The sequence below is a fragment of the Zosterops lateralis genome (genome assembly GCF_965231275.1).
Source record: "Zosterops lateralis genome assembly, chromosome: 1".
Taxonomy (NCBI): Eukaryota; Metazoa; Chordata; class Aves; order Passeriformes; family Zosteropidae; genus Zosterops; species Zosterops lateralis.
Window position 1 is genome coordinate 102,888,867 of NC_139762.1, and position 23,594 is coordinate 102,912,460.

Sequence of the window (23,594 nt, forward strand, 5' to 3'; positions counted from 1 at the left end):
TATTGGCTGGCAGTCTGATCCTATAGAGAGTAATACCTCTTTCTAAACAGCAAGTATGATAGTTACTTTTTATTTACACTTCTCTAAGTAATACGGATACCCTTTTGATATAGAGGGTGAAAAAATTATTACAACTTACTACATACATTACTCTTTGTATTGGTCATACGTGCTCTTCTGTATTGTTTGAGCAATGATTTTTGTAGCTGTACATTAGGTTTTGGTAACTTCCTAATTCATAGTTTCTGGAAAAGAAAACTGAACACATAGTTTGAGTTTATTGAAATAATTATTGGATTAATTTGCATTTCATGTCCTCAAACACTTGTACAAAACAGGGTGGGGTGGAGGCGAGCAGGGGCAAACTTGAGACATTTGTGGAGACCTGGGTGCTTTTAAAGCAAGGCAAATATAATGAGTGTCAGATGAAGGATAGTTTATTCCACATTGATTTGACAGATGGGTAAAGCAAAACTCTGAGACTGAACATTTGTTGTTCAATTTAATGTTTAAAGCATAGAAAAAAGAATGGCTTAGGAGAATTGAACATGGAGGATGGGTTTACGTGATCTACATTGGAGGAACTTGTTTAGGCTTCCTTTGCAGCAACTTGAAGTCGCTCTAGTATGTGATTTATCTCAGCTTAAAGCAGGAATTTAAAATAGGTCAGATGAATCCCTCTCTGAAACGTCTGTTTTTCTGCTCCGCATTTAAAGTGACCATCTCAGAAATGGATAGCTGAAGTTTGATTAAATGAATGCCTTTCTCACCATCACATTTTCAGACCCAAGTTAATTATTGCTGTTTGTAGGTTTGTATTTAACAAATACAATTTGTTAAATAACACATTTCAAAAAGTATTTTTTTAATACAGTTGTGCCAGTTTGAGTGTAGAATTTACGATGTGTTTCTAAACAAGTGTGTCACATGTTTGTACCTTGAAAATGTGGCCTGAAGCATAAATCTGCCATGTATGCTTTCTAGTTCTGCTTCTCTCTGGCACTGTTTTGGCTGGCAGGGGCTGGGAACATGCACCCCCATCCTCACACAGTGCAGGAGCTGAGCACAGGCAGAATGCTGTGACTTGCTTTGCTCTGCAGAGACATGTATTCACTGGAGAGCTTAGCCTTGGAAGTGCAGAATACACAAATGAGTTTGAAAATAGTAATTGGCCTCGTTTAAAACATTTTCTGTCAATTTAGCTTATCAAACGTTTAAGTGCTGAAAAAGAGAAAGGTCTGTACTTCTCTTATGTTCTATAATAAACTTGCTTCTACTAGTAAGCATTGTAGTGTATGCTAGGATTTCATAGTGACTTGCTAGCAGGTGAATTAGCAGATGTATGTTTTGTGGAATCACCTATAATTACACAGTAGCCATGGTTACCAGGTTAAAGAAATCATGTCCTGATGACTAACAGAAATAGATTGCAGCAGACTGGTTTGCCTGCAAGTTGCTTAGTAGCAAACTATTCAAGAATAAGTTTGTGAGGTCTGAGAACATATGAGTAACAAACATAAAAGCACACTCCCTTTGCTGAACTGCTGCAGAATCTGCTTTTTCAAATTCTTGTTTTGATAAAAAAAGCACAGTGTTTTTTTTAAAGTTGAGGTTTGCGAGTATTTTGTTTGAGAATTGGGTGCCAACCACATATTTGCAACAAAACTATTTAATTGAAGTAGTTAAAATTTTGAATGAATATTGCTAATATTTTCATTTTGATTTAGTACTGGACAAAGTTAAGTACAAACAGACTTTTCACATTCAATAAAAGTTGTATTCCCTTCATTTTAAATCTAACACTTAGAATGACTTAATGGAAGTCTTTATATTTTCTTTTAGATGCTCTAGCAGTTAGAAAGAAATGACAGAAGTGTAGATGAATTCAAGTGGGAAGGACAGAACTGGGTTTAGGGGCAAATGTATGTATGCACTGATGCTGGTGAACCCATTTCGAATGTTTCTAGTATGCATCGAATCATAAAATCTTTTAGGTTGGAAAAAACCTCTAAGATCATCTAGTTCAATTATTAATATATTGCTTGGAAGCATCAAAAGTACTTGAGTACATTTCCAAAAAGGAGTGCAGATGTTGAGGATCTCAGGTCCAGTTGACTTCAGTGTAAAGGACGAAAGATTTAATGTTTCAAGTTTCCACGGGGTTTAGAAACCCACACTGGGTTTTGTTAGATTTAAGGCCCAATGTGTTACTCTCTCTTTATGAATTATGAACTACGTATTCTGTATTTAACTTGCATATAAGTTCTATTATGTCTGTGTATTACTATGTAGAATAAATTTTTTTGGCAACATGTTTTTTCCCAAGAGTATGGATGCATTTAAACCTAGTCTTTTGCACCAAGGAAGCTTTCCTAAACATCCTGTTTGGGCCAGTGTGACAGGCACTTAAGTTTTAAAGCCTGAGGATATTAAGACCAAAACTTTCTGATCTTTCTTCTTTTTGTATGCCTAGCTTACTAATTCACAGCTACGAGATCGTACTCAGTTAGGTGTGCTCACCCTGTCTTGCAGAATAACCAACCATGACTACAGAATCGGGATCAGACTCCGAGTCCAAGGATAAAGAGCAGGATCAGGAGGAGAGCCCTGCACAGGAAGGGGCGGCAGAGACCCAGCCACAGGACCAGCAGCAGCAGCCACAGCAGCAGCAGCCACAGCAGCAGCCGAGCGAGGAGCAGCAAACAGCACTCGAGCAGTTCTCGGCGGTGGCAGCGCACAGCACGCCGGTGAGGAAGGAGCAGGTAAGGCAGCCCCGGTGCTCACATTCACTGCACACAACTGGCTGGGCACTGCTCCTGGGAAATAACCAGCCTGGCACGTTAGGAGTGCAAATGTGTACTCAGGTACGCGTGGAAGGGTGTTTGGTGCAATGCTGTAGGTCTAGGCTGGTTGGTCTTTCATGTTTAGAGAAATACAGTTCTCATGCAGAATGTTTTTTAAATTCACGGCAGGTGTTTCTGCCCCCAGTGCTTAAATAGGAGGGCAGTCTCATTAACTAAGCAGGAAACATCTTCGACCTTGCGTTTGCATTAGATAGCAAACAGTGTCAGTTTTTATGAAGCTGAAAATGTTTTCAGAGTTCATTTCTTTTGACACCTGCTGAACACTGATTTCATGCTTGCTTGTCTGATGTGTGAGCCATGAAGAATCTGTGGTCCCTTAAGTTTCTCATGGGTCTGAAATGACTGCATTATAATTACTTGAGCTATTCATGTAATAGGTTCAGAAGAGCTATTGCATGCTTTTCCATTTAGTTCATTGTTGTACTTATTAAATTTGTGGAAGCTGCTTTCTTCTTTCCATTAATAATTTCCAGTCAATAGGATTAACAGGCATTTTTCTTCATGGGTAAGTGACACAAAAGTAATGAGGTACCTGCAAATTGCTTCCCTTAGCTCCATAAGGTTATGACCCTCATCTGATCACATTTACCTTTGGAGAGTGGAGTAAGCCAGTCTAGCTCCTCCTCTTCTCCACCCTTTTAAAAATTCTGGCTGTTTGAAGTGGGCTTCTGTTCTTTTACTTGCTTGGGGTAGACAAAGCTGGTAAAGCAATTTTGATCTCTCAAATAGATCAGAAGTTTCCTGTAATTAGTTTGGGGAAAAGAAGCAAAGCTGCTTGTCCAAAAAACATAGGTGTCAAATAAACTGGTCATTGATTAGAAGTGTAATTCTGTCAGTCTTAGGCATAATTATTATTATTTATATAGATGTTTTTCCAGACATCTTCAGTAATCTTTCCACTTCAAGTTTCTTTTCATGTTAAAAATGTAAAACAAACAAACAACAGCAACAACAGAAAAACCCCTACATAATCCCAACCCCAAAATAACCAGACATACACAAAAAACCTAATTTAGACAACATGTGTGTTTAGAGATGTGGGATGCTCTCATGTGCTTCATGATCCCTTTCTTTCCCAGAGATCACCAGTGAGCTGGTTTCTGTAGACGGTAAGATAGAAGAAGTGGGTTAGTGAAAGGGATATGTGACACCTTCCTGCTGAGATTGCCAGACTGAATCCAAATGTCCATACTGTAAGCAGACTGCCAAATCCAACTGCACTGATAAGGCCCAGTGTATTTTGTGTGGCTTAAATGTCTATATCCCAGGAAAGGAACATTTAAATGCAGCACTAAGAGACAAAGGTTTTTGCAATAGTGTCATTAAAAAGCCAAAAACTGAAGGATCTTATTCTTTCTCTTGCTGCCATAGTTGTAGTGAGGGTGTGGATTTTTGCTCTTGCTTGTATGAGAGAACCTTGGGAAGGAAGATTTAAGTTACCAATCCACGACAGTAACTTTTCTTTGTCATCCTATGCACATAAACCGCCCCCCCCCCCAACATTTTAATGTAGCTGCATAACCTTTTTATATTGAGATTAACAGATATTAGAGAAATTAGTCCTTCCTATCAGATAAAATGCAACCTGACTTTCTGCCTGCCTTCCTGTCTCTTTGAAAAAGAGAAGGCGATGTCACACAAGGTTGGGCACCAGAGTTTCTGAGAAACTACCATAAGTAGATGGGATTAATGAGCTTTGCAAGGGTGGCAATATCACTTCATACCCCAATGAGAAGCTGCAATGCATTCAAAATCATTGCTGCTGAATCCTATGACTTCAGAGGCATCCTTTGAGAGGAGATCCAGCATTAGAAGGACTGGAATATACTGTGTCATACCTGAGAGAGATTATGTTCAAAAAATGCAAATCCTGAAGCAACTTTTTCTGCATTAGAATTTAGTCCACAACACTTAAAAAATACTGCAAAAGCAGAGCACAGAAACTAAAAAAAAAACCCCAAAAAACAGTGCAGAAATACCTTGCAGAAGAATTTAAGAGAAAATGAAACTATGCTTGCAGAGTACAGAATAATTCACTCTGTACATGGATCTTTTACTGGCCATTCCTTTTTTCCTAGATTCCAGGATGTCAGGTTTCTTTAGGAAGAAGAGACTTAATACAGTCTGAAAGTACCTCAATGCCTGAACATGTCAGTATAGTTTGGGGGAATCTTCTCTAATAGTTCTTGGCATGTTTTGTTCTCCAGACAAATGAGAGGAAAACCTTTTGTATGATTTTAACCTAGACACATTTCCCTGATCTTAATATAGATAGGAACCTTAACAAACAAAATAACCTCAGTAATATTTTTTTAATATTTAAAACTCTGCAGTAGTCTTGATATACTGAGTGTCTTTATGAAGGAAAATAATGACTAGTCCATTGGGATTCACATAAATTGCTTGATGGCTGAATATGGTTCTAAGGTTTAAATGGATGATGGATGTCCTTGTTGTGGACTTTTTCCTCAAACTGCTTTTCTGTTTTCTTGAAACAGATAAGTTCCATGCTGGGGTATTTTGTTGGTTGGTTTTTGTTGGAGCACAGTGCTAACAATCATTTGAGAAATGTAATGAGCCACTGGATAAAACAGTGCATTTTTTCCCCATCACTGGAATTACCTTTTTTACCCACATGTGTGCACATGCACCTTTCCTGGCAGATTTTTTTGACAAAACATACAGAAGTCATCACAGCCCCTCTGCCCACCAGCAGCAGTGCAGCTCTGTGCAAAGGCCCAGGCAGGAGGCATCTTCAGTTTTGTATATTTCTCCTTGCACAAGGCCGAACCACTTGCCAGCTGGCTGCAGATGTGGTAGAAGGCTTGCTGGCATCAAGATTTGCTGTGAGCCCAGGGGTACTCTCTCTCTTCATCACAGCTGCTGTTAGTGTTAAATGCTCAGCAAACAGCTGATCTACTTACATACACTATGCCTTCATCTCCCACTGGTTTTCAAGGTGTGCAAGGACCTTGACATCCAGGCACAGAGCTGGTGTCCAGCTGCTGGAAGGAGGAAGTCCTCTTGTGCTGGAGCTACATGAGGGAAGAGATGGCTGCTCCTGAGGAAGAACATTCATGGCCCAGGGGATGCAATAGATTTTGAAAGCAGCTCTAGCCTTTTTATCTTTTAAGCACCACTTTCTTCCAGTTTCCCTATCCAGGAAAGCCCAGGAGGCCATTGCTGTGTCCTCCTTGCAGGGAAAGGAGGACTGTGAGGTCTTGCAACACTTCTTTGTAATTTGCTGGGCTTTGGTGGGAGCTGACACTGTAGGGATCACAGCCAGCTCCAAATTGTCCTTTTCCTCCATTGTCAGAAGGCAGAGAAGAAACTTAAACTTGTTTTTATGAAATCACTCAAGAACAGTACCCCATGATTTAGAAGTACACTGTTGTTTCAGGTTGTATGATGCAACATTGTTCTGGTCTCAAAGCAGCTTAAAGCCTTTGGATGGATTTGCTCCATTCTCATGAAGGTTTATTATATACAAGGAATGGAAACAGACATGCAGGATTAATTTACAATATATTTCCACTAATGCTTGTTGCTTATTACACTGAAATAATTCAGAGCCAGAGCAGGTTGGGTTTTTTTGCCTTGTAGTGAGATAACAGAAAGATGTTTTTATTTAACTCCAGCTTCAGCTGACGTATTACTGCACTCCTGTTGAGGTTTTGTTTGGAGTCTATCAGGGATATAACTGATGAGAAGGGTAATGACTGCAGCACAGTGCTGTTGCTAGGAAGGGTGAAATGCTGTAGAGCTGTTCTGGCTTTACCCTAGTGCTGTGGAGAGGACTGTGGGCTGTGCTGCATGACAGTAACTTCAAACGACCTGACCCTCAGATAAACCCGAGCAAAAGCAGCCATGGTCGTTTACTTCTTGCCCCTCTTCCCTGTCACATATTTCTCTTTCAAATAGCACCTACTTCTCTCCAGCTTGAGAGACTTACAGGGCCTCAGCAGAGAGCAAAATTCATCCTCTCATCCTATCCATTTAGCCAGCTGGCTGCACATTAAAGTTGTTTGGCCCCTCACTTCTGTCATGTTTTCTTAACCCTTTGCTTGGGTGCCTGGGGAGCCTTTCACTCTCCCAGGGATGTCAGCATCCCCTTACGAATTCACACTGTTCAGGGGGAATCCATGCCCTCATTCAGGGACTGTTTTCCCACTGACAGCAAAAGTAGTACAAATTTGATAGTGTTTTTCTATTCCGTGGGACACCATGGAAACATCCCATGATTTAATGGGTATATGACTTCAAAGTAATATCAAGAAAGTGTAGGATTTACTGATCAAAATTTACTGATTACTCAGTATTTCCAAAACACCAGAAAAACAAGTGCAGGAAGACCAAGTGGGATTTTATACCTGTGGAAAAAGTAGAAGGCTTAATATACTTTCATGAATGCCCCTTCTTCATGGATGTTCTGTACATTTTGGAGAGAGAAGGGAGGGCTGGAAGGAATATGGGAAATCTTTTCAGTAGATTCTGTCCTATAGCAGGGGCTTTCTTGTCCAAGCCCCCCAAAAAACCTCACTTAAATGCTTGGGTGCAGCATGTACAGTGAACTGCAGGGCATGATGGGTTAATCTTACTTCAAAAAGTACCTTTCTTTCTCTCTATAGGCCACAGAGAAAGAACAAGAGTTTGCTACTGCAAGTGCAAAGCAGCTGGAATATCAGCAGCTAGAGGACGACAAGCTCTCTCAAAAATCTTCATCTAGCAAACTTTCCAAGTCTCCTCTAAAGATCGTCAAGAAACCGAAAAATATGCAATGCAAAGTGACGCTCCTAGATGGATCGGAATATGCGTGTGAAGTAGAGGTAAATGGCTTTTTGTCATCTTTTTTTTTTCATCCTGTCAGGAGGCAAATGGTGAAAATTGTATTTCTAATGTAAGAAAAAGGATGAATGGCATGATATTTCACCAGTGCCAAGCACAGAGATACTTTCATTGTTTTCTCTGGAGGTTGTTGAAGATGGTGCATGGATTTGAGCTGGGTGAGGGATTCTGAGCACTCCCTGAAACAGCCAGAGCTCTGGATTAATTTTCTGTTTGCACATGCCACAGCAGAATGCAGAAAACAAGGTATGGGCAACAAAGCCCATAAACAAAGAAGGATTTTGATCTCACTGGGCTTTTCTTTTCCTTGGTACTTTACTGAGTTGAGTCTTCCATTGAGTCATTGTCCATAGAGTAATTCTGACTATTGTGAGATTACTGCGGGCATGAGAGACACCCTGGGCAAGCGGGAAAATGTCAGGCACAAATAGCAATGAGAATGGAGAGTTTTGTGTGTTTTTCCATGATGTGTGTGAATCATAACTGTGTCTGAATTTTAGTGGCAAAAAGATGCTGTGATTTTTCTGTAAGGAAGCTTACCTTCCCTGCTGGGACTCCAACAGGAGCCTGCTTTTGGGAGGGGTGGGCTTTGTTGGCACTTAAAAGTCAGTCTTTACCTGTGGGCAGACTCGTGCTAAGAGGCTGCCTTCAACTCCAGAAGGCCCCAGAAAAGCAAAAAGTGAGCACATTTAGCATCTCAGAGAAAATTCAGCATCTCAGGATGGACTCTTTCTCCATTCAGTCATTGTCATCAAGGTGATTTTTGGGCAGTGGACAGGCTGGTCCACTGCCACTTTTAGGTCAGAAGGTCATGCACACAAGACAAGGCTGAGCCTGACCAAGCAGTGGCTGCAGAGGAAGGATGTGCCTTGGAGGGCCTGGCTAAGCCAACCATCCTTTGGGTAACTGCAGAGTTTCACAGAGAAGAAAAGCCACCCACCTGGGGAGAGCAGGAGGGTATAAAGGCAGAGATGAAATAGTCTTCAGGCTTGAAAGGGAAATCCACAGGAGAATGGAGAAGGAGAAAGGGCAGAGAAATGGAGTACCTGACTGGGAGCCAAATCATGGCATCTTTACAATCACGTTGCAGTCACCCCATTTGTCCTTCATCTGCTCTCATTTTCAGTGCTTTGGACTTTTTATTTAAATTTTTATTTAACCCTGGCATTACAGTTTGAGTCAAATGCTGTGATGCTAAGAGTGAGCTGCAAATAGAATCTGGTATTTTACTACTCTTAGAGCAAATTAGCCATCCATGTGGTTGAGTATCTTGATTTCACTGGCCAAGTCCCATGTTGTTTCCTTCAGTCTAGGACTAGCTATCTGGACACATCCTTTATGACTATTAAATGGTCATTTCTTGACCTGCAGTCTCAGTTTTGTCACTCAGGGATAATGTGGGAACCACTAAGCTGGAGGAATGACTCATACCGGCTTTGATGGAAAGAGTCAACTCATTTCAGCTTTTGCCACTCGCTTGTAAAATGTGAGTCACTTTTTGGAATACAATCAAGCAAATCTTACCAAATAAGATTTCTATGGAAATCTTGTCTAGCAGGCTGAGCTTTATCGGAATCTAAGATGGAGCAGAAAGGGAGATATGTTATGTTAGATTTCCACTTATGCAAAAAAATGCTGTGAATAATACTTTTTATAGGAAGTTTCACTCTTTCACTAAACTTGTGTTCTCTTGAAGTGTCAAAATGCTGGCATATGGAAGCCATCATGTTTTATTGATTTTCAGATTTCTCTGCTTTGCAAGTTCTGAATAGCTCTTGAATAATGTCCAATATAAGTCTTGTAGGAATTTTTTCTACTTACAGTGCTGAAATATTTTCAAGTTGTATTGACTGTCATCAGTAATCATTTTATCTGCTTCTAAGATGATCAGGCTTCCCGGGCAGAATGTAATATTGATGAGAATAGAGCTCCTAAAAGGATGAATTTTCAAATAACAAAGCTGTAAGGCGATGATGATGAGCAGACCATGGGGTGCATTGAAACAAAGCTAGTTAGGAGGAACAAATATTTCAGGCAATGAGTGCAGCTGGAGTGGTGCATAAATTTGCATACCTTAAAGGGTGGGATTCAGACTTTGCATCCTTCCTAGGTAGTATTATCAGTATGGTGTATGTATTATTGATACAACTGCAGGTGTGTCCTTGGCACAGCCCACTCCAGCCCATGGGAATTCTTGGCAGATCCAAAAGAAGTCTACCTCCTATGTGCATAAAGTCTAGCTACAGCAAAAGGATGCTGAGTCCAGCCAATATAAATGATGTGAGTTTCATTGTGCTTTTTTTCCAGAGGAGTAAAGAAGTATTCACAAAGGGAGTTGGTAGGGCAGGGAAACTGAGGGTCTGTCTCAGGAGACATCTCAGGAAATCATGTAGGAGGCTGAAGGTGAAGTTCTACAGAAGTTTTGGGTAATAAAGTTCTGTGTCAGTTACACAGAAACTCACTGCTGCTGTATGAGAAACAGTCTATCATATTTCAGGAAAATGCTGATGTTTTAAGGATCACCTTCAAGTGAACCCACTGTATCAAATGGGGGAAAAGAAATATATGCACAAGCAGATATGTACATGCAGATGTATATATCTATATTTATGTATTTTTCTCTGTCAATAGCACACAAAGCCATGTAGTTTTCACAGAGTCACATTATGAGTTGGAAGGGATCCCCAAGGATCATTAAATCCAACTCTTAAGTGAATTGCCAATTCAGGGATTGAACCCACCCCCTTGATGTTATTATCACCATGTTGTAAGCAAGTGAGTTAATCTCAGTTTTTTCATATCTATATCTACCTATATCTATATCTATTTATATCTATATATCTAACTATCTATCTGTCTATCTAAAATATAAAGTATACTAAGACACCCAAAAATTATGGAGGTTGGTAAATTCCCCAAGACTAATTCTTTAAAAGAAAAGAGAGAGGGACAGACAACGTGGCAATCAGTTATTTAATACTTCCATTCCTTATGTTCAACATAACTGCATCTTTCAGAGTGGACAGTGACCCAAGGTAGGGATCTGACAGTTTTTAGATATGAGTCAGAAATGTCATCCTGTGTTGTCAGCTCCTTTTTTCAGCTCTCTGTGTATCCTGCTTCTATCTACTGAGGGCTACAAAGCAATGTAATCTAGAAGGACCAGAAACTTAGAAACCTAATTTTGAGCTAGAATAATAACTCTATCAGTGAATCTTGATTTGGATGCAGGCCAGGTATTTATCCCTCCACAACTGCATTCCCTAGTCTGGGAGTAGGGGATCATTATAGAATCCATCAGTTACTCTATAAAGTGCTTTGCAAATGACAAATGCTTTTTATATATGTTAAATATTAATGTAATTTAAAGGAGCTTATTGCTCTCCAGTAGAGCGCAACCTGCAGCTTATCAATTATGTGTTCATCCCGTTAATGACCTGGCAGCCAGCGTGGCACGTACTCACACATTGAGGCACTTCTGAGGCAGTTTGGTTAATCCATTATGCCCTTGCTGTCCTTTGTTTCAGAAGCCCCTCTTTATTATTCCATATTTAATGCTGAGCATCTTCACTGTCTGCTGCTATATCTTTCAGTCTCTCTCACATTCAGTGCTTTGTATTTGTGACACTGGGGGTTTTTCATGTTGTATGAGATGTATGAGGGAAAGTGTAGTGGAGCCAACTTCAAAGCTGAGGTTAACAGGGGGTCATCTAATGTAGTCTCCATTCAGTGAAAGGATCTTAAGCAAATACCAGGTAAAAGCTTTCCCTTGAGGCCCTGCAGTGTTACTGCCTGTGTGCTCTATCTGTCCTGACCCAGAAAGTCTTTCATGCAGTAACACATTACAAGCCAAAACCAGGTTAAGGAGGTAACCCAACCTGTTCATTCATCCTTCTCCAAAACCATAAACCACTAGTGTTACCATCTGTACCCTCGATGCTGCTCTTGTCCATAAGCCTGCAGGCGGTAGTGGCAGCCTTATTTCAGAGAGGGGTTTCCTTTCCAAGGTGGGATAGCCACCTAATGTGCTTCTCCTCCCAAGGGAAAGCTGTTGGCTTTTGGAGAAGAGGCATTTGCACATTGACATTGTCCCAGTACTCTGCCAAGAAAAACAGCCTCCGGGCTGTGTGTTTCTCCCATGTCATGGAGAACCTGGAGATTTCTGAGGGGTGCTGGATCACACGAGTCAATACAATCCTTTCAGAGGGACACAGGGTGGTGGTTTCCACCTAAATGTCCACCCCTGCTGGCAGAGGTTCTCCTTGGGTTGTTCATTATGCTCTTCCAAGTAGCATCAGGCTCAGAAATGTTGATTGTCAAAGCATCCAAGGCCAGAGCTGTGGCCAAAACTGCACTTCGAAGTGGTAGCTGAAGATTTCTCTTTTAGGCAAGCTAGACCTATGCTTTGCATTTGTTGGTTTGAAGAGCTAAGGAAAAATCAAGATACAAGACTGCAAATTATTTTCAGATACCCTTAAAAAAAGGCAATGAACACACCAGTTCAAGTTTTCCCTAAGATTCAAGAAAACAAGCAAAAATAACTTATTTCTGGGTTTCTTCAGCTCTAAGTAGGAGTTTTCAAATGCTGTAGTACAATTATGTTTTTTCTAGGATTTATTTCCCTTCTTGTCCTTATCTGCCCCATCTCAATTTTCTGTTATCTAGACCACTGCATTTTAATTAAAAGATGCAAGTGGAACAAGCTGTCATGCTCTCCATTACACATAGCTCAATTTAGTGTCTTCCTAAAACAAGTTTGAATCTGTCTTTGTTTCTGCTCTAAACATATACATGCTGTCACTCACAATGCGAGAGCAGAAAGCTGTAACATAATCTGTCTAAATAAATGGTAAAATAATTAGATTTAATTTTGAAAGGCTCAGCTGTCTGAGGCCAATGGTAATTTATACTCTTTCGTCATTCCTGTACCACTCAGACTTTCTTATCATGCAGGCCACCAGTCAATGAAAACAAATGTTTCCATGGCAGCCTGTCTGTGGCATCTCTGCAGCCCTACATCAAACAGCAACTTGACGTAGGATCCAGATAAGCTGCACAGCACATGGAGAAACAACATCTCACAAAGTATTACTGTTAACCCCACTGCTGTGTCAGTGGGGGTCAGCTGAGGTAGGAAGGGACTGGTAAAAATACATTGTATCTGTGTGTTTTTTAACTCCAGTTTTCTCAGTCATGCTGCCGCTGCAACCTGGGCAGTGGTTTGGTGTCCCATGCTGTAGCCACTGTTACGCCTTTGTAATAAACCTCTGGTGACTTCCTCCCTGGTGGAGACCCCACTTTCTTAATGGGTTTACCCACATCCTCAAGGGACATCAGAGTAGTATGATTGAGTTGAAATAGCAAGAAGTTTTCTTTTTGTATGTTTGAAACCAGGATTTGTAACATGGACCGAAGCAGACTGGAGAGAACTGGTCCCTTTCTGCCCTACACAAGTATGGGCTCATAATCCTTCTTGCAAATGGACATGAAATAAATGGATTCTCTAATAGGTGAAGTATCTCATTTTGCATGAATTTCTCATTTTCCTGTTAAAAAGTGAGAATACAGGATGCTTCCTTAAAAAATCAGTCATTGAAGATTGTCTGAAGACAGTTTTGAAGAGTTGAGAACAAGCAGAATTATTTCTGCACTGCCACCTCTGCCAGAAATGAAAGGGAGCAGTGGCTGCCTGTGCTGCTTTTCCTGACCCGCAGGATTCCCTCTGGAGGAAAAATCCTCCTGTGTTTCTGTGTGATAGAGAAGGAATGCATGGCCCCATGGTCCTCTTCCCCATGCAGTGCCCAAGCTAACCCTTCCCTGGGAGTTTCCATGTGTGGACCTGCAAACCGCTTTTGCAGGGCGAGTTTAATAACATCAGATTTCTCCTCCGTTTTGAGGGAGGTTTTAAGGTCAGGAAGGAAACATTGTAATAAGATGCACTCTGCATTCTGAAGGATACAGTTTCGGTTACCCCCTGCACATTTGAATTGTTTAATGAATTCCACACAGTCTCTTGCAAATGGCTTTACATGTGAAACTGATTACTGAATGCAAGAGGGACTTTTTTTAATAAGTCTTTTCCTTTTGACCTACTCATTGCTTACATTTCACTTAATTTAATATGAAGACCTTTGTTTTGGGTTTTGTTCCTTCCTGAGGATATATTTCAGGAAAAGTGACTGGGTTGAGAGGCGTCATCGCTGTTACACAGCATGTTTTCTGTACCCAGACCCTCTAATTAGGGCTGACTTGGATTAGCCAGGGGATTCACTTAAGATCTATGTTACCTGACACATGTCAGTAGGAGTCTGAGTATTGCCTGAATATGTTTCAGCAGAATAAAGTTAATATACAGCTCTTCTGACTTACTTTTTCTAAATACCATGGGCTGCTTTTTATGAGTTAAAATGCTTGTTAATTCAAGAACCACAATGATCTGGAAATCAGCACCAATGTTATCCAGTTCATAATGAGAGACTGAGAGGAGAAAGGGGATTTTTCTTCAGTTCGTTTAATTAAAACAAAAATAAAAATGTTTGTGCTCCTTTTTAGTAATTACGATTATTATTATTATTTTATTGAAGCTAAAGAAATCTAGATCAAAACAAGTCAGGTTGAGCTAAGCCTTTTGGAAATGCCGAAACACTGAGGGAGTGGGGCTGGAGCATTTCTGCCTTGCCAGGGGAGGCTCAGGTCCTCCACAACTTTTTGTGGCTGGCAGTGTCTAAGCTGTGTGGTATTTAGGGAGAAGGTCTCTTATAACCTTGATAGGGAGACATCTAAATGATTGGACAGATATTTTCTCCAGTTAATACAAAAGTATTTTAGAGTCTGAATGAGGAACTAAGAATTAAAACTAAGTCACTCCTTTAGACATACCAAGTGAACAGCAGGTAGGGCCTTAAATTACACATTTTTGCACAGCAGAGGATATGGTCACAATCAAATGCCAGAAGCTTAAAAAAAAATTGTACACATTTTCTCTACGCTTTCTACATTTAATCCTCTTAACTATTGCCTTTTGTTAATAGTTTCTGAAAATTATTTGTGCAATGAAAAGTTGAGTTTATCAGGCAAAAATACTCATTTTGATACCTTGGACATGCCAGCCATTTTTCATAACATTGAAAACTGTTATGAGGGGTCCACCTACTTTGCCAAGTACTTTCAGCTGCTCTGCAACTGCATATTTTTGGGAATAAATGGCTAGCTGAAAACTTCATACTGAAGTATTGCCTTTAGTTCCTTACCCTTGGGGCACCAGTTGGACACGAGCCAGGCAGCAGGAGCTTGTTCTTCATCTGGAAAAGTTTTTAAAATCTGGGTTTGGTCATGCACACTCAAACTGAGGCACTGCATGGTTCATTGCTGGTTAATCTGTTTGCAAGAGCCCAGGAGAGGATGATCTTTCACCTGCCTTTCACCCCAGACTGATAGAAGTCTCTTGGCTCCAGGAGTCCTGTCCTTGTCGCCATCCTTGCTGATGGCCTCACCAGGGTAAGACTGCATCAGTCCCTTCATGTTTGTCTTCTCCTGGCTTATTTCCTGGGGTGGTCTTTGCCCTAGAGAGCCTCCAGCTTCTTACTGGAGTGCCTTGTGCAGCCAGCACCCCACTTTTGCATGTATTTTTTAATGACTGCTGGAATATAAATCAAAAAGAGTGGCTGAAAGGCTTTGTCTTTTCCCTTTTCCAAATGGGCACTCAAAGTCTTCTGATATTTCTGTACAATGGGTACATTCCCCCCTCTACCTCATGCCCAGCCAACAGAGAAGTTGCTGGTTTTCATGTTGCTGCACACTCCTGCCAAGCCTCCCTGCATTTTGACATGTTTCCTGCTCTGTTTCTGTGTCACTGAAGTGCCTGCTGCTTGTTCCAGTCCCGACCAAGCTGTTTAAATTCATCATCAACTCTGTTTCTAGTTTTTTAAATTTCTACAATTTATAGGTGCTGTCCCCATGTTTATGCTAAGAATTGCCATTTCCAGACCCAAACTAAGTAATTCTTTACTTTATTATCATCCTCTTAATATATTAGCATGTCAAAGAAAATATTAATGCCTCATTTGGGAGTTGTTTTTTTTTTTTTCCAGCTGAGCCCCATGCAGCACTGGGCTGCTTTTGTGTTTTCTTATCCTTGTCTGTTGATACAGTGAACAGAACATCATAGACAGGGCTGGGTGGTAAAATATCTGCTTGCAAAGCAAAGTGTTGATAGGCAGCAAGGTCTGTCTCTCATGGTTTATCTCACTCTGGCAGAAATGGTTTTGATCTGAAGTGGATAAAGCTTGGATGTAGCTTGAGAACAGGATATGTTAGTTTTCATGAAAACTCCAGCTTTGATGGTGCAATACCATCTAAAGTACCCCAAATCTAAAAGCCCAATTGTCCTGCTCCCTCTTCTGCCTCAAGAGCATCTTTCTCTGCAGTGTATTTTTTTTTTCTTCACTCTGGGCTGGCAATGTAGGTCAGAGAGAGCTCTGTAGCTTTTAAATTCATATGGCAAGATTACTCTGTAAATCGGACTATGTTGACAGTAGAGCTTTTTTCAGCTGAAAATAAACAAACTGTTTATGGTCGTTTTTTGTTGATATGTGCCAAGGACTATTTATATTTCAGGTGGTGATTGGTTCCCTTTGCTGTATTGGTACTAGGCTTGAGCACAGTTAGTTAGCATGTGAGATGAGGAGAGATGAGTCTTTGCTGAGTTTGTCCAAGTTTAGGTAGAATAAAGAAAATATTTATAGCCACCACTGGAAAGCTTCAACTGCTGTAGTGAATCTCAAGAGACTGCCTGAGTTACTTCAGAGCGTCTTGCAGGAGGCAGCAGTGCAATCAGGAGGCATTAAGCCAATGGATCAGCTGGACGTCTAGCTAAAATCCAAGCCCAAACAATCTGCTCTCAAGAAAGCTGAGTGAGGGAGTTACTTTCTCTGCTGAAAAGCCTTCATAAGTGGAATAATGTTTATTATTTTATGTCATGATTTAGCAAATGCTGAATAAAGCTAATAAATGTGCTGAGTACAGAACTTCTAATTGAGAAATTGTGTCTGCTGCTTTTATATTCATTTATCAGAGGGTAGTGCTCGTAAGCTGGTAGCAGACCTCAGTTTATATGGTATGCATTCTGTTGATGCACTTGGGATGCATTTGATAATCATCACATTTGACAGGTGTTTCTGTAGCCACTGTGCACGGGCAGACATGGCTCTCACGCTTCCACACATAAAAACATGCTCCAGAGTGTTCATTTTTTCTCCAGTGCAGTTGTGTTGTCATGAACAGATTGCTCACTATTTTCCCGAGAGCACCCATTAGTACACTTAGAGCTTGTGTGGGGCCAATGCTGGTGTGATCTCTGCTGCTGATGTAGAAGGCAAAAACCCTAATTTGGTTTGATGCCAGAATCGGGACTAGGTCACCAATCTTCTTACTGGGATTTAGCAGTCCTCTGGGTTTTTTTAGATTAGTGCTGGCTGTTTAGGATTGCGAGCTCAAATGGCATTAAGAAGGTTGCCCCTGATAAAAACTATGTCATATTATACAATGTCATTGACATTTGCTGCAGGTATGTAACTGTAGCATAGAGGCAGTGTTACGTATTTATCTGTTTATCTAAATGCTTGGTTACCGGTTGACAGAAAAGGTTATTTTCACGAGTGGTAATACATTTCAATATGGTGTGTTGCAATAAATATCAATAAAAAGCTGAATTATAGTACTACTGTAATGGGGGAAAAAAGAAAGTGATCAATCACCACTGTATGTTAAAATACCTTCTCATCTACCCTGTTTCCTTATGTGGCATTCATTTATATGTGCAGAGCAGTATAAGATAGTGTTCTAAATTAAAAGGCACAGAGATATATGCAAAATATTATTGCAGGTTTTATTTCAAACTATTAGTGTATATCAGTCACCTACTGGGATGTTTTATGAAGGTTCACACATAAAGGAGTTAATAAAGAAATAGAACAGTTGGAGAGCTTATATTGATACACAGCTTTTAAGAAAAGTATTTCTGTACATGAAGTAACTTCATAATGGAAAAAAACATCTCAAATATAGCTTTTATTCAGCAAAATCTTTCTGAAATTGCTTAATTCTTAGTTCTCCCCACTTGTGACTAAATATTTTGTTCAGTAGATATTATCTAGAATTTTGACTTGGGATGTATCTAAATACAGTTTACCATTGAGGTATGGAACATTTTTGAGAACCAAAAAATGAATGTATTTTGCTTTGAATGCTTTCTTTTCTTGGAGTGTGTCTTTTTTCCCTTTGCATCCCAAAAGGCTGGCAAAAATGTCTTGTTCAATATCTCCTACGCTTGCTGGCCAACTGCTTACCAACTGGGTGAGAGCGTTCTGTCCATCCTAGGGATACATTTATGAACATTTATTATTAATGATTACGTGTTATACTTTGAACATTTATGTCTCCTCCTGATCCAGGGGAGGGCAACAAAGTTTCTCAGAGGGCTGGAACACCTCTCTTGTAAAGACAGGACTGAGAAGGTTGGGGTTGTTCAGCCTGTAAGAGGATCCAGGGAAACCTTATTGTGGCCTTCCAGCAGTTAAAGGGGGCTTACAGAAAAGAGGGGAAGAGGCGTTTTACTCAGATAGTGATAGGACAAAGGGGAATTGTTTTAGACTAAAAGAGGAAATATTTAGATTGGATAGGAGGAAATTTTTACTGTGAGGGTGCTGAGACACTGATTGCCCAGAGTAGTTGTGGATGCCCCATGCCTGAAAGTGTTCAGGGCCAGGTTGGATGAAACTTTGAGCAACCTGGTTTAGTGGAAGGCGTCTCTGCTTATGGGAAGGGGGCTGAAATAAGATGATCTTTAAGGGTATTTCCAACCCAGCCATCGGTTTATAACACTTTGCATATGCAGATTTTTATTTTCTTTTTGCAAGAAACAAAGCAGTTGGAATAAAAATGGAATAGGAGTGAATTTACTTTATTTTTAAGCTTTTTTTTTTGTTGTTGTTGGCCTATGTGGAAAAGGGGAGTAGGGCATTTGTTGTTTGCTTTGTCACTGTATATCCTACTTTTGTCTTTGGTGTATAGTGTTACACTGTTAACTTCAGCAAAGGTTTTATTCCCTAGCAGAAATGGCTTGAAATTTTTTTATGGAATGCTTAGAACATGACTTGCAACATACTGAACTTTCAGATGAATTAACTGTTGATGATGCTTCTGGATCTGCCAGCGCCATTTTCAGCAAGCACAGCAGGGGATTTAGAGACCTAAATTCCAGTGGTTAAGTCATGTTATGCTCACAGATGTTTTTATCCTACACATTGCACATGTGATATTTACTTCAGTAAACCAGAGGAAAACTTGCTGATTTTCAGCCAGTTAAGACTCCAGGAAAGATTCTCTATCCTGTTTTTCTTTCTGGGCTCTCCTCACTTAACTTCCTGCTGGGAACTTCAGTTGAGAAACTGTAGATTTGAAGAAATCCAGGGGTTTTGTTTTCTCTTCTGTCACCTTTCTGCTTCATCTTCTTTTCCCTGTGGAGAAGTATAAACACGGAAAGAGCAAATCCTTTGAAAATGCAAATTACAAATGTGTAGAAGTGAAATGAAGTTAAACTTCTTTGGAATGACTTTTTCTATTTATCTTGAGAAGAAAAATTGTTCTTTCTTTCTCTTGGCTTCAGTCAAGATGTTCAAAAATCATGTTCTCCATGTTTGGAAATTTTCTGGCCTAAAGTGCAGTGATCAGGTTCTAGAATTTCTCCGTTCAGCTCTTTGGTTCTTGAACAGCTCAAACTCTTTTCAGGAAAAACATGGGAAATATCATGGCATGTCGATTATTATTTCATTCACAGATAAAAATGTGCTCCTTACCAGAACAACTGTGTGAGTTTAGAATTTCTGATTGACTTTCTGTAGATGGAGAAGCAACATGATGTGGCCACAGGCTTCTCTACATTTGGAACTACAATAAACATCCACTTACAAATTCACATGTGTTTGTATGCACGTATTGTATGCATCAAATTATATACATATTTGCCTATGCATATTAATTTATTACATATGCGTGATGTTCATATCCCTCCCCCAGAAATGGGGTTCTTGATGCAAGAGTGATCTTGCAGACTTGGTTCACTTTAGCTTGCAAGTAGTGAGTATTTGCAGAAGTATTGGGGTTTTTTTTCCTGGAATTTGGCATATATTTTGTGTAAAATTGGATAGTTCATGAGGAAAGAATGAGAAATTGTTTGTCAGGAGGCTGGAATTCAGAGACTCAGCTGGTGAAATTTTGTTAAGAGAGTGCTCTCTGTGGTGAGTACAAAGTATTCCCGACAACCAGTTAATCATTTTCACTTGTTTATGTTGCAAGAACAATTGCAGAAGTTGCAATGTGGGGATGGAGAAGCTTTCCCTTGTGTATGCAACTTATTTGTTGCCATGTACATTTTAACTTTTGCAGGTGTTTTACTTGTGTTTCCACATAGGAGATTACCATGCAGCCCACGCAGTGTAGAAAATGAAAGTATCAACCAAATTAAATTGCAAAAAGTAATTTAAATTGAAACAGTAAAATGAAATAAAATCAGTTGTCTGCACACAATTGAAATCTTTTTCATCAAAAAATATTGAAACATTGGAAATGAAAAAAAAATTAGCTAATTCTTCCCCACCAGAAGGAAGAGGGGAAAAGGAAGAGGCTAGTACAGCCACATGCCAAAATACATTACAGCATGCAAGGCTAGAGCCAGCCCACACATTTGCACAGTGCATTGTTGAGATCCATTGGAAAGAGCAAATGCTAATTAGGAATGTGAACCAGATAACCTCAACATCAGTTCAAGTCCAATTATTCATACTGGGATTTCATGACACTGATCTGTTTGTCCTTATTCCAGCGCTCCTGCCTAACCAGAGTTATTACAGTAATTGTATGGAGTTGGATGCCAGGCTAGTGCTGGTGTGACATTGCTCACTGGCAGCTTGGCGGCTTTTCCCAGGAAAACAGCAAGGTCTTTTGCATATGTATTTGTGCAGAAAGTTACATGCAAACTCTTCTCTTTTAAAATCCAGGTCCACAGCTGTGATGCATTTTCATCTTGCTGTGCTCCTTGACTGATCAGAAAGGGAAGTGAAGTGCTGTCCTGACCTTGCGGTTACTGTGTAGTGGAGTTGGGTTATTGGTGGCAAAAATGAATCCTGTTATAGATGTTTGGCTGTGGAACTCTGTTCTCACTTTGTGTTTTCCCTAGCACTGCAAAATTTGGTCTGAATGTGATCTCCTGTAATTGATTCCATGCTGCAAGCAGCCCTTGCTCAGCATTCTGCACTCACATGAGACTGCAGTGTTGAATGCCAAAGCAGAACCGCCCCAAAGTGTGTCACTTTGGAGGCTTCAAGAGTTTTCATTTCTAGGAAGCAGAGAGGGCTGCTTGCTGCTCGTCAGCTCCTCGTCCTGTTTCCCTCTCAGTCAGAGGAGGGTAATCTGCTGGTGAGCAAAAATAGAGCCTTGAGACCAACACTCTACCCTGTAATCAGACACTGAACCCCTTAGCACCTGGAGAGGTACACAGGAATCCCAGTATCATGGCTGTGCTGGTTCAAAGGGACTGGAGAGGCCCCTGACATGAGCAGGGCAGTGGCCAGGGCAGTGAGCAGATGCAATCAGGCCAGCTGTGGCATTGCCTGGCCAATGCCTTGAAACCCTCTGAGAACACAGGCACCTCAGCTGTGTTGAGCTACCTGTCCCAGAATGGCATTGCCCCTCCAGTGAGAAATCTGTCAGACAGAGGGTTGAATTCTGTCTGAAAGAAGCCTGAGTACTGACAGGCCCTCAGCATAGATGGCTCTAGCTGGCACAGTGCTAGGAAAGATGGTCCTGTAGGTTGAAGGTTACCCAACAAGAGAAAGTGGGTCATTCAGGGTGAGGTGCATCAGAAGGGGCTCAGGATGCATTATCAGAGTGGGTGCCAAAATGGCCTGCAGGAAGACTGCAAATGACTGTGTTTTAGGGACAGGGAAGGTTTGCCAAACCAAGAGCCACAGCAGCTTGAAGACCTTTTGGAGAGGTGGTGTCTCCTGGCATGGGGCAGCCAAGCCTACAGCCTTTCACGGAAATAAAATTTGTCCTTTGGAGGCAGCAGATCTGAATCCTGATAAATTTTCCTTTGGCATAACTGACTTCCAGCCGGGAAAGGACATAACATTTGAAGTCTTCCTGATCTCTTTTGTTTATTTTACTGACTCCCAAAGGAATTTCCTAGAGTCTTACTAGCACCTGTAGAAAATGGAAGTTGGCATCATATCTTTGTTTTAAGTTGCTGGTTGCTCATTTTCTATGTCATTTCCCTGGTTGTGTTGTAACACAGTACAATAACATACGGCTTTGGTAGCTAGGTTGGTGCAATGCAGGGTTTTTATTACTCAAGGGTCCTGATAGGCAAAAAGGTAAACAGAAGCCAGTGATGTTCCCTGGCAGCACAGAAGGCTGATGCCATCCTGGGCAATGTTACCAGCAGGTTTGAGGGAGATTATCCTTCCCCTTTACTCAGTCTTGAAGTGCTGAGTCTGATTCTGGTTTCCCCAGTACAAGGGAAACATGAACACACTGGACAGAGTTCAGCAAAGGGGCACAGATACAATGAAGGCCCTAGAGTACGTCTTTTATGAGGAAAGGCTGAGAGCTGGAAGTGTTCAGCCTGGAGAAGAGAAGGCTCAGGAGGGTCTTAGCAATGTATGTAAATATCTGATGGGAGGAGTGAAGAAGACAGAGCCAGAATGTGGTCAGTGGTACACATTTTTCACAACAAGAGACAAGGAGCGCAAAGTGAAAGACAGCAAAATGCCATTTAAACAGAAGAAAACAATAATTCACTATGGAGGTGGTGTACACAGGCTGTGGAGTCTCCATCCATGGAGATACTCAAAGCCCAAGTGGGCATGATCCTGACCAATCTGCTTTAGGTGGTGCTTCTGGAGAAGGGAGGGTGGACTAGGCGATCTCCAGAGGTGCCCTCCAGCCTCAGCCAGTCAGTGGTTCTGTGGTTACCATTCAGTATGTATTTTGTGGCTGAAGTGATAACAAAGGCTTGCATTTTTTCACTTTGATAATGTTTGCTTATTGAAAGTACTTTACAGCTTACGAGTTTAATCATGATAAAGGAAAACTTTCTTATTATTGTTCTGCAATAAGAAATACCAAATGTTGTACTGAAATGTTTGCCAATGAGAATAATTGACTTGATAATTAATAATCTTGTTATCCAGACAGAGCAAAGGTGGAAGTACTTGAATTTTTGAGCTCTTCACTCTGTGTTCACACAATTCTTGGTCTGGTGACCTTGTAATTGATGGGGGTATGATGGAGGGATATGGGCTGAAGAAGATGATGTGGAAAGATTTGAGAATGGTACAGAAGCCAATCAGGGGACAAGAGAACCTTTTGTGACCTTCAGCATCCCAAGGAGGAGAAACTCAAGTTCAAAACTAAGTAGAAGCTAGTGAGAAGAGAGGCTGCTTCTCCTTGTGTGTGAGAATTGCTGGCAGGCACTGATTTGCCAAGTTTGCTGCTGCTGGCTCGTTTCACTGGGAATTTCACCAGGAGGCTGTTTATTCCCATTCCAGCTTCAAGAGAGAGCCCAGGACTTTATAGACCTGCAGAGATGAGGCTGTGAAAAAAATGCAATGCTTTTGCTCCCAGACCTTTGTGTTCATTTATACTGTTTAATCTGTGTGTTGTATTCCTTCTGTTTACTTGATTTCCCAGAGCTTAACCAAAGCATCTTTTATCACATCTGCACATTTCATTTCATCCCACTTATGCCTGAAAAATTTCTAAGAATATTTCTAGTGGCTATTCTTGCCAGATTTACCTTTCAGAAAATTTTTTGGTTTACAAAGTCAG

At 40.7% G+C, this 23,594-nt stretch overlaps 1 protein-coding gene across 17 annotated transcripts in view; it reads left to right on the forward strand.

The window, feature by feature from the left end:
* EPB41L3 (erythrocyte membrane protein band 4.1 like 3) overlaps positions 1 to 23,594 on the forward strand; it is a 134,341-nt gene that overhangs the window by 67,207 nt on the left and 43,540 nt on the right. For all 17 annotated transcript variants that reach the window (XM_083880241.1, XM_083880242.1, XM_083880232.1 and 14 more), the window contains exons 2-3: positions 2,533 to 2,762; positions 7,493 to 7,690. In XM_083880241.1, the coding sequence (XP_083736367.1) occupies positions 2,544 to 2,762; positions 7,493 to 7,690 (417 nt within the window). In that variant the 5' untranslated portion in view covers positions 2,533 to 2,543. The remainder of the gene's footprint in view (positions 1 to 2,532; positions 2,763 to 7,492; positions 7,691 to 23,594) is intronic.